This window comes from Triturus cristatus, chromosome 10 (assembly GCF_964204655.1).
Source record: "Triturus cristatus chromosome 10, aTriCri1.1, whole genome shotgun sequence".
Classification (NCBI taxonomy): Eukaryota; Metazoa; Chordata; class Amphibia; order Caudata; family Salamandridae; genus Triturus; species Triturus cristatus.
In genome coordinates this window covers 977,402,452-977,414,987 of record NC_140593.1, presented here as the reverse complement: position 1 = coordinate 977,414,987, position 12,536 = coordinate 977,402,452, and the positions used below count along the sequence as shown (strand labels likewise).

General features: G+C 42.1%; 1 protein-coding gene across 1 annotated transcript in view; it reads right to left on the bottom strand.

The window, feature by feature from the left end:
- The window catches only part of DNAJC19 (DnaJ heat shock protein family (Hsp40) member C19), a 93,998-nt gene that overhangs the window by 37,197 nt on the left and 44,265 nt on the right, over positions 1-12,536 (bottom strand). The window contains exon 4 of the mRNA XM_085628880.1: positions 11,846-11,922. Within this exon, the coding sequence (XP_085485006.1) occupies positions 11,846-11,922 (77 nt within the window). The remainder of the gene's footprint in view (positions 1-11,845; positions 11,923-12,536) is intronic.

Genomic DNA, 12,536 nt, shown 5'->3' with positions numbered 1-12,536 from the left:
TCATTTAAACGTGCAATGCTAACTTAAAGGCCTTCTTAAAATGCTTTTTCTCTACTGCAGACCTTTTCCCTGATTTAATACAATGGATCGTTCTTTGCAAGTGAACCCTGACATTCTTGAATGTCTCTTCAACGTTCACAGTGGAATATTCCTGTGGGAATAGAATTTCAGCTATGCCTATAATTCACAACTTTGTATTTCTTTCCTATCAATTAGGCCTGTGAGGACTCACAAATCTCTCATTTCTCATCAATAGCATGGGAGACCAGCTTGATGTTTCAACCATCTCCGGTGCCATTGTGTCAATATGGACATGAGATGGTCTTTCGAAGGTGGTGTGATGCCACGCCACTGGACATTGCTAAAAACTAAGGGTGGACGGAGTTCACAGAATTTTACTCTGCGGAGTTAGCTAAAAACTCAGCGAGATTCCGCGGAGTTCCATGACCAGCAGTATAGTAGTACTTTATTCATTTTCTAATGCAGAGCCTTCTCTATCTATCCACTAGATTGTGCTATACAACAATGCAAAGGTACTGTTCGTTGATGTTTATGTTATTGTGTTGTCGCACTGTGTAAGGAACATATCTTCTTTTTCAGGACAGTTTTGTCCTTCATTTGCATGTGTTTGCATGGAACGTGATGATGAAGCCAAGGATTACTGTTATAAGGCTTTCTGCAGCTGTATGCCTGCCAGCGGAGTGGGGCGAAACTGTATATTGTTTCTGGCATTCCTGAGCACTTCTGGCCCTGACATCTGCCTTGTTTGTGACAGGGAATGCATTTGTGAATCCTGACTCGGATTGGAAGCAGCCCCAACCTACAAAGAATGTGAAGGATCGGGAATCTGGTATTCACCCACCCCGGCCGCCGACAGCTGCATGTGGACTGGAGCTGGCTCTTGTGAGCTCCGTCCGGTCTCAGAAGGTTCTGCTGTCAGCTGTAGTGATCTCAGCAGGAAATGTGGAGCTTGTGTGGTGAATGACTGCTGCTCTGTTCCACCACTGGCACTTCACCCCGGAGGCACTTGAAGGCGTGCGGGCCACACCGAGTCACTGCGCTTCCACAAGCGAGGTCGAGGCACCTCTCGGATGCGAACATGTTAACTGGAATCCTACCCTGACAGCACCATTATCAAGCATCCCGGCAAAGAAATGAGAAAAAACTGAAAAAAACAAAAGAGATGGGTTCCAACCATCTCTTTTGTGTCATTCGGGGGTGAATTAAAACTAAAGACAGGCTTGTCACACTGCCAGAGGCGCACAAAAAAATAAAACTAACTTCTTGTTTTTGAAGGTAGCTGGGCCACTGCTGTGCCCCTACAATACGTGGCTGAAAATCTGTGACTGACCGATGTCCTGCAAGGCATCCGATGCAATCTTACTTATGACAGGGTCACTGCCACGCAAACTCTGTGCACTGCCAGCACACCACGCAACCTGAGCACTCCTACAACCTGAGGCAGTAAAATCATTCCACAATGTGCACCACAATTTTGTTTCATTTTTTTTTCTTCATTTTTTTTCTTTTTTTCCCATTTTTTCCCCCATTTTTTTCCATTTTTTATTTATTTATTTTTTATTCTTTGTATTGGTTTTAATTAACTGTACAATAAACATTTTACTTACTTACTTACCAGCACCACAGGAGTCCTGACCAGAGCACAAGCATCACCCTACACATAGTGAGCACAGTCCAACAAAACACAATCAATGGCACAGTCAGCATCACCCACAAAAACAACGTGTGCAGCCCCACACTCAGACAGTTACTGACATCCTTCACAATGCGTGCAGCACCACACAACCAGAGCATTGGCAACACCCTTTACAGCCCAATGCCACATAATCTAGAGCACAGTCAACATCCCCCGCAGTCAGCACACTATACAACTTGTGCAGCCATACAATCAGACACAGTCACACCCGTCACAGTGTGTGCACAGGCTTCATCTACACAATCCAAGCCCGACACTATAAGCAGCCTTCATAATGTGAGGCATCCAGTACAAACATAATGCGCCGCACGCCGTGTGCTTTGCACACAGCTACCTGCATATTTACACTCTGCACAGTGCTAGACAGCCAGTACTGACCCTTTACGGCATGATAACAAAAGGGCCCTTCACAATGAGGCAGGCAGAGCCTGCACGTTGTGATCACAGACAGCAATATGCAGAAAACGAGACACCCTCCACGGTCTGTGACTGTCAGCATATCTGGGCTACACTGCTACAGGGGTGGAGGGAGCAGAGAAAGGCTCCTCATTGTGGTGCGTGACAGAGTGAACGATATGCCCACAGATGCTGCCAAGCGCATCCTGCACATGTTTTAAGAGGTATTGTGACTAATGACGTTAATCCTACCCGCTTCGCTCCATGAAAACTAAAAAGTAATTTATAAACCAACACCTGCCTGAAAAGACTGCTGCCCAGTTACTTGTGGAGAACGGCTTCAAGTTGAAAGTAGAAACCGGGCCCTTCTCTCTCATAGTCCCCAGCACTACCATAGCACGAAGGGATGCTGTGTGTTACTGTTTACTAATAGATGCTGTAAGGTGGCCACTAGATGGAGCTACCAGCATATATTAAACAGTGACAGCCCAAAAAAGACTGCAGCATTGCCACTGAACAACAAAGTCCGACTATCATCCAATTTCAGTATTACAATTTAGCGGCTGGCACCGGTAAACTCCCCTACGCAGTGGCCTGCAGAGTTATTGCTGCACTCCGTGTTCCAAGCGGCACGCAAAGTGGGCAAAACTCTGCGAACTCGGCCGGCGGAGCGGAGTTCACCGCCCACCCTTACAAATAAACTCTATAAAAGAAGAAACCTCAAAGGAGGGGCACCAGAATGCCATTGATTTTTGCTTCCTGACACAACCACCATTCTGACGTTTCATACTTGAGTCCCGGGTGCTATGCTGATCGATCTTTTACTTTGGACTGTTTGTTGATGCTACAATTGGTAGCTGACGGACTTAGACCTTCTTTGCTGAACCATTTCCATTTTCCAATTTTCCTTATATTTTTAGCTCTAAGCTAATGGACTTGAAGTCTGAACTTTCCCCTTTTCCCGTAGGATCTGAGGTATTAGAAACTTAAACCATCTGTCTGCCTTAGGAGTTTGTAACTCTGCAAACTGACTTCATAACCACTCGATAAGAATTTGCCTAAATGTTTGGTGCTTTAATGCAAGCTGTGATATTTTTTACTTAAGTCCTTAAGAAACTGCTTATTTTAATGAATTTCGATTCTGTAATACAATAACCAAATTGATCTAAATCTGTCTATTATTGAGTCCTGTTGGTTCTTCCATTTAAACTGTGCTACTGATCTGATATTATAAATGCGTTGTAGGGAAAATCAGTGAGCTCTATCCGAACACCAGGTGTTCCAGACAGACCTTATAAACATATATTAGCTATACTTAAAAATAATTTAAAAAAATTACAATTAAATAACAAAAAGTTATTAAGTAGCATAAAGCCTATCATGCTGTTTCCCAAAATGCAGTATAATATTCTAAAGTCATCTTATATTAGTCCAAATAGCCTCCTTAAAATCTGAGAAATGGCATAAAAAGTTTTTTTTAAACTAACTACAGCAAATATTTACAGAAGGATGTTGAACAATAAAAATGATGCTTCATCTCTAGCCTCACAGGAGAATTTCTACCATATCTGGACCAAATATTTAGATCTCAAAATTTGTAGACCTGGACAGAATAACAACACATGCACTAAATTGTGAATCACAGCATTGCAACATTGACAATTGCAAGGACACTCTACTCCTCTGACTTTGCCCCATGGGTTCATGTTTAAAGGGAGCAGACCAAATTTAAACTTCATATAAATTGATCTCACTTGAGTGTCTAAATGAGCTCTTAGGTAAAATTGCACCTCACCATGATTGACAAGAGAACAGCTCCATTTTATTCTTGAACTCTGCTGGCAGTGTGCTAAAATCGCATTAATAACTTGAGTTTTATTAAAAAAATTCAATTTTAAAAGACTGAATTTTTAACAAGTTTGACACAAAAATGACTTCTTTGGAAATGTCTAATTTGACTATTGAATACCAGAATAGTTTAGTGAAGGAAAAACCTTTCAGAGTCGTGCACAAATGCACGCCACATGTTTTTTTTTTAGAACATCATCACAACTTAAAAAGCCTGTAAGCATAGCGAAGAATTTACCCAAGGGCCATATGTTTAATACTGGTTATTGCGAGCTCTAGACAAATCATTTGACTGGAAGATGACTGCCCCAAACTTGAGTAATGTTTCCAAAGTTTAGACGCAATGCTGGCAGGACTATTCAGGGCTGCTACTGGATGAGACTCAGACGCATAAACTACCACGGACGGGTTTTTGGAGACATACACTTTTAATAGCGATGAGGTGTCTCTACCCACTACCGAATAAAAACATTTCTTTAAACCTAGCCCGATTGCAGACGCTTTAGAAATTTGGCCCTTTACATGTTTGGATCAAGAGAGATTATTTGTAATAACTGTTCTGAGGTAACTATATATACGCACAATTTGTAGTATAGACCCTTCAAAATGCTATAATATATATATATATATATATATATATATTCAGTGAAAAAACCATAGGTTTCACACATGTTATAGTTAGCTGGACATTTTACTGATAAAAAACCAATGAAATTCCCCCGTTATAGTTAGTGCAGGCAACTATAACTCACGCGACCGCAATCCTCTGCTGATGACATATGTGTCTTTATGAAAAAAAAATATTTGTAATATATGTATAGCTAAAATTTAATGGAAGAAGACATGGGCAAATAATTGTCTAAATACAGTATTAGCATCAGCAGAGGATTGCGGTCGCGTGAGTTATAGTTGCCTGCACTAACTATAACGGGGGAATTTCATTGGTTTTTTATCAGTAAAATGTCCAGCAAACTATAACATGTGTGAAACCTATGTTTTTTTCACTGATATATATATATATATATATATATATATATATATATATGTCTTCATATTTGACAATTTGTTTTATAGACAATTACAGGGCACAGCCATGGGTACTTGCTTCGCCCCCAGCTATGCTAATTTGCATATGGGCTGGTGGGAGGAGCAAGTACTCATGGCAAGACACAGTCTGGAAATGAAAGAAAATGTAGTTATCTATGTCAGGTACATAGATGAAATTTTTGTTTCATGGCAAGGTACACAAGAAAGTGCAGAACAGTTTGCACAAGAATTAAACAACAACACTCCCAACCTCTCTTTTACCAGCCATACCAGTAAAGAATGTATACAATTTCTGGACATAGAATTGTATATAGAACAAGACAAAATCCAAACGAGAACATACAGGAAACCTACAGCAGGCAATGCTATCCTGCACGCTAATACTTTCCATTATGATAGTGTCAAAAAGGGCATCCCCTATGCAGAATGCATAAGAATGAAGCGCAACCGCAGCACGGAAGAGAGTCTAAATAAATCCACTAATGACCTCTTCAATAGACTACAGAGCAGGGGATACGAAACTAAAATCTTAAATAATGCCAAAACTAGAAATGAGAAAATCACCAGAGAGGAACTTCTATTCACTAAGAAAAGAAACAACCAGGCTAAACATGAACCCATTAAAATAGATACGCCAAGATTGATTACAGGGTTTAATGCGTATCATACTTCCCTGCGAAAAATCCTGTACAAACATTGGAACAACATACGGAATGACCCCATCATAGGACCAACATGCGCTAAAGTCCCTTCAATTAGTTTCAGACGTGCCAAATCCATGCGTCAGGAACTAGTGCGTAATGCACCTACCATCATCAAAAAAACAAATTGGTTTCAAACACCTAAGGGATTCACTAAATGTAGCAAATGCAAAGCGTGTAAACATGGAATGAATACCAAAATAGTCCACATGCCCTTCAGAAACACACCGTATGAAATAAGAGGGAGTTTCAACTGTAAAACAGACTTTGCTGTGTATGTCCTACAATGCACATGTGGTAAAAACTATGTAGGAAGCACCATTCACCCAGCACACATCCGTATCCTGCAACATCTTAGAGCCATCGTGCACAATGACCAAACATATCCCGTTGCCAGACACATAAACTCACAACATGCCGGCAGATCCCAGGATCTTTCTTTTTTTGTCATCGACAATATTCCCAAAAATCCAAGGGGAGGCAACAGGCAATTGGCACTTAGGAGACTGGAGTCAAGATACATCATTCTCCTCAATTCCAAAATCCCACATGGGATGAACGTCGATGAAGCTCTCAGTGTCCATCTTTAATAATAAATACACTCTCCGTTCCCACTGTTCCATTCCTCTTAGCGTTCAGTTCTCGCACGCTCTACTATCCTATCTCTGGCATACCCGTCACTTTTCACTGTCTTTTTTAACTGTGACTACCTGCCCAAGATACAATTAGATTTTCATTAACCACGCAACACTGTATTTGACTGGTTACCTCTCTGCCCACTCGGGCATCAATGTTAAAAACAGTCCCTTGAAACCCAAAACAAATATTTCTTTACTTAAAGTGTATAAAAATAGTTCTTCACACATGGGACCAACCAGTGTTTCCTGGCCAGTACTCTATACACACCTTTGCACTAGGTCTTCTAATCTCTTTTTTGAGTACTCTTAATTTACGAAACTAGAAAGCGTACACCTCTCTTTCTCACTATCTTAGTGCTGTATTTTCTTTTCTTGGGCAAGTTCGCATTTGGGGTTTACATATGTAACCAACACGTTGTAAAAATTGTATAATGCTTATTATTCTGTATTGTCTAAAATTTTTTCACTGCTATTGTGTGACTATATAACCATAGTACAGTTTTTTACTTTGAACGTTATTTATTATATTTTCGTATCGAAAGCAAACTAGGTCTGTCTTCTAGTTGCCATAACAACTAAACCTAACAGGACCTTCACTATGTCTATTGCGTTTTTCTGTTGGTTACTATGACAACCCTTAAGAGAGTGTAACGATAATGATTATTTAACCATGCATGATTAACTTAGAACTGGATGCAGTGAACAAGGCGGTTGTCTCCGCCGAAACGCGTCTGTGCTAAAAGTTGGAATAAACTCTTTCTTTGCTGAATTACTCATGGAGTCGGTGCCTGTTTGTTGGACGCTGTCAGGCTGGTATTATATATATATATATATATATATTCACTGAAAAAACCATAGGTTTCACACATGTTATAGTTAGCTGTACATTTAACTCGTAAAAAACCAATGAAATTCCCCCGTTATAGTTAGTGCAGGCAACTATAACTCACGCGACCGCAATCCTCTGCTGATGCTAATACTGTATTTAGACACTTATTTGCCCATGTCTTCTTCCATTAAATTTTAGCTATACATATATTACAAATATTTTTTTTTCATAAAGACACATATGTCATCAGCAGAAGATTGCGGTCGCGTGAGTTATAGTTGCCTGCACTAACTATAACGGGGGCATTTCATTGGTTTTTTACGAGTGAAATGTACAGCTAACTATAACATGTGTGAAACCTATGGTTTTTTCAGTGAATTTGCAAGGTTTTTTAAATGCTAATTCCTAACTATAACGTGTGTGAAACCTATGGTTTTTTCAGTGAATTTGTACGGTTTTTTAAATGCTAAGTTACTTTACGCCATTCGTGGCGTGCGCGCCCAGTTAACGCAGTTCGTTCCGTGCGCGCACAGTGAGCACGCGGTGCGCTTCGCGCACCCACTTTACGCAGTTAGTGCCGTGCACGCACGGTGGTCACGCGGTGCGCTGCGCGCACCGCGTGCCCACGTTATGCGGGATGGGCCATGTACGCACGATGCGCTTCGCGCACCGTGCGCACATGGGGGACATATTATGCGCATCTTTGTGAAATTTATTCTTTGTTAATTTCTTATCTCTAATAAGCCATGCACAAATGGTGCCCTTCGGGCACCATTTGCACATGGGGTGGGGAGAGTGTGGATAATTTTTTTTTTTTTTTAATTTTTACCGTACGCGTACGGTAAGCGTAATCCGTGACTTTCCGAAAAAAAACAATTTTTTTTTTTGGGCTTAGGGGTTGTTTGGGGACCCCTATATCAATGCTGGGTGGTTAGGATCTCAAGAAACTGCCTCTTTAGACATTTTTTGGCTTCGGTTTTGCTGCCCAACTCAGAGAGCGAGAGAGAAAATGGCGGCCGCCGCTTCCTGGTTTCGACCGATTCGAATGTTTACTAAGATCTAAGAGCCAATCAAAATCGCGCTCACGCATGCCACCGTACGCGTACGGTAAGCTTACGGTAAGCGCACCGTAAGCTGCCACAGATATATATATTGATTTAAAGGCTATTTTCTCAGAATCTACTGAACAGATTTACACCAAACCTACAAAAGGCACTTCCTTGACCTGAGGACTACCTCTCTGCCAAATTTCAAGTAATTCTGTTCAGCCGTTCGGGCTGTAGCTGTGTCTAAAGGTCCTATGGAAAAATGCATGGGAAAAACGCGTTTTGGGACCCCCCTTTTATCTCAGCCCCCGCTTGACGAATCCCCCCGAGACTTTCAGGGTAGGAGCGGAGCGTAGCGCCCCACCTATTTTGAAAAATTCGCGAGGATTCGTCAACCGGCGCCAAAGTTATTCAAAATAGAATGTTGCGGATTTCCTATGGACACGTGGTCCTAACTATAACTACCTACTGGCGACCGCCAGTAGGTAATATATATATATATATATATATATATATATATATATATATATATATATATATATATATATATATTCAAAACCACAGTTGCCCAAGAGCGAGGCGCACTCCCCCTCGGCGTTGTCAGGTCAAGGAAGGTTGCAGGCAACACCTGCGTCTGCAGCAATCGACGCGTTTCAGTCTAACGCCCTTCTTCAAAGGTTAATGCTGCTCCCCACAGAATACCAACAAACAGAACATCCAGTGAACGCCCTTTATTATATCCACAATGTGACTCAGGTGAGTAAATGTTGCAATGAATTCTGGGACTGGAAGTTCTTTGTAAAATAACACCCAAGTGGGCTGTTGGCAGCTTAGAGGCAAATATCAAAGTTAATATCCTCGGTATGTCCACACTTCCTTCCTCCATTCCACCTTTCGCCTGTTTGGCCCACAGCGCTATCACAAGAACAGCAGCGGGACCGCTCATAAGCGGCGGTGCGCCTCCCGGCCGGACCGGCCGTAAATATTCAAAACCACAGTTGCCCAAGAGCGAGGCGCACTCCCCCCTCGGCGTTGTCAGGTCAAGGAAGGTTGCAGGCAACACCTGCGTATGCAGCAACCGACGTGTTTCAGGCTAACGCCCTTCTTCAAAGGTTAATGCTGCTCCCCACAGAATACCAACAAACAGAACATCCAGTGAACGCCCTTTATTATATCCACAATGTGACTCAGGTGAGTAAATGTTGCAATGAATTCTGGGACTGGAAGTTCTTTGTAAAATAACACCCAAGTGGGCTGTTGGCAGCTTAGAGGCAAATATCAAAGTTAATATCCTCGGTATGTCCACACTTCCTTCCTCCATTCCGCCTTTCGCCTGTTTGGCCCACAGCGCTATCACAAGAACAGCTGCGGGACCGCTCATAAGCGGCGGTGCGCCTCCCGGCCGGACCGGCCGTAAATATTCAAAACCACAGTTGTCCAAGAGCGAGGCGCACTCCCTCTCGGCGTTGTCAGGTCAAGGAAGGTTGCAGGCAACACCTGCGTCTGCAGCAACCGACGCGTTTCAGGCTAACGCCCTTCTTCAAAGGTTAATGCTGCTCCCCACAGAATACCAACAAACAGAACATCCAGTGAACGCCCTTTATTATATCCACAATGTGACTCAGGTGAGTAAATGTTGCAATGAATTCTGGGACTGGAAGTTCTTTGTAAAATAACACCCAAGTGGGCTGTTGGCAGCTTAGAGGCAAATATCAAAGTTAATATCCTCGGTATGTCCACACTTCCTTCCTCCATTCCGCCTTTCGCCTGTTTGGCCCACAGCGCTATCACAAGAACAGCAGCGGGACCGCTCATAAGCGGCGGTGCGCCTCCCGGCCGGACCGGCCGTAAATATTCAAAACCACAGTTGCCCAAGAGCGAGGCGCACTCCCCCTCGGCGTTGTCAGGTCAAGGAAGGTTGCAGGCAACACCTGCGTCTGCAGCAACCGACGCGTTTCAGGCTAACGCCCTTCTTCAAAGGTTAATGCTGCTCCCCACAGAATACCAACAAACAGAACATCCAGTGAACGCCCTTTATTATATCCACAATGTGACTCCAAAGAACTTCCAGTCCCAGAATTCATTGCAACATTTACTCACCTGAGTCACATTGTGGATATAATAAAGGGCGTTCACTGGATGTTCTGTTTGTTGGTATTCTGTGGGGAGCAGCATTAACCTTTGAAGAAGGGCGTTAGCCTGAAACGCGTTGGTTGCTGCAGACGCAGGTGTTGCCTGCAACCTTCCTTGACCTGACAACGCCGAGGGGGAGTGCGCCTCGCTCTTGGGCAACTGTGGTTTTGAATATTTACGGCCGGTCCGGCCGGGAGGCGCACCGCCGCTTATGAGCGGTCCCGCTGCTGTTCTTGTGATAGCGCTGTGGGCCAAACAGGCGAAAGGCGGAATGGAGGAAGGAAGTGTGGACATACCGAGGATATTAACTTTGATATTTGCCTCTAAGCTGCCAACAGCCCACTTGGGTGTTATTTTACAAAGAACTTCCAGTCCCAGAATTCATTGCAACATTTACTCACCTGAGTCACATTGTGGATATAATAAAGGGCGTTCACTGGATGTTCTGTTTGTTGGTATTCTGTGGGGAGCAGCATTAACCTTTGAAGAAGGGCGTTAGCCTGAAACGCGTCGATTGCTGCAGACGCAGGTGTTGCCTGCAACCTTCCTTGACCTGACAACGCCGAGGGGGAGTGCGCCTCGCTCTTGGGCAACTGTGGTTTTGAATATATATATATATATATATATATATATATATATATAGATATAGTTGTGCTAGAGCTTCTGAACTGCCTTTGAACACCAACAGGCTTTAGAGGCATAAAAGTTAAATCGTCGGCATGATTAATACAGAAATTGGGTTTGAACCTAATTTCAGAGGGTGCGCATTTAAATTGTTTATCAGATCAGGAAAATCAGCGAGGTATAAGGAAAATAACAAGGGCAACAAACACAGCCCTGTTTTAACCCAATGAGGACTGCAATATTAGAGGTGTAATCTGACCCAGAACCGAGTGAGACCTTCAGTAAGTTCTCAGAGTATACTCTGAAATGACTCAGTGCATCTCACAAATTAGACCTGAGCCCGAGTGCTTTACAAATGAATTCTCAAATCTGTGGCAAATTGATTTTCCAGAGGCAAACCAGAGAGAGCAACCCCTACACAGGCACACACACACAGACTAGAAAAGTGTACAGATGTACACCCTGCTAAGCTCTGACAATCAAGTGCAATTATGTCATACAAATTACATTGCAGTTACTGTGGCTGTTACTGTCTAATCACCATAGATATTGAATGCATTGTAAATAATACAAAGAGACGTTATATCACTACAATGCAAAACAACAAAACTAATTACTAAGGCATCAGCAGAAAATGTTAGAAAGAAAGGGCCCTTGCAAGTAAATACATTTCAATGCAACTTTTTAAAAGGTGAAGTCAAGTCACTTAATGGAAATGGTACAGACTGCTAAACTCATGTCTTAAAGCAATGGCTTTTGAAGTGCATAGGTTTAAACAGACCAACTAGATTGAAGAGGCGAAACGCCAAAGGGTCTATACGACATGGAAGTACATCTGCGATGCTCTATAGAAAATAACTAGTTACCTCACTCCTAGGACTAATGCAGCCTCTCTTTTGGTCATTTTTGGTTCAAATCCACCTTTGTAATAAGCACTGAAGGCCTAAAGGAAAAAGAAAACATAAATTAAGAACATGTAAAGCACTGTAAACCCTGCTGCAAACCACTATCGGTATATAAAACTAACCACATATCCAAAATAGGTTTCTTTCTTTCTAGAGGAGTAGGCATGCCGCTTTAAATCAGAAATATCAACATGCTTCAAAATAATATATTTAGTCCACCAAAGGTTGTTGCATCAAGATTTTACAATTCAGAAACAAGAAGTTGGGCAAGAACATTTTTTTAGGTGAGATGCACTGTTTAGTTCTGTAATAGCAAGGTCAGTTAATATAAATGCATGAGGTATTCATACTCATAGAGGCATTACACTTAAAACTAAGGAGTATCTGTTTTAAGAACAACTAACTGCTACTTTTTAAAAATTAAGATGTAATGCAGCTCATGACTGAAAACGTGGAAATAATATTGGACGAAGTAATAAAATAAAACTTCAGGTTGATTTGATTATCACTGGGAAATAATATACACAACATTATTGTATCTCAAGGAATTTTTAGAACTATAAAGTATATAGATATCAGACAAAGAGATCCTAGATCTCAACATTGTCTACTGTTCTAGAACCCTCACTGGGACTTTGGAAGAGAATTCACC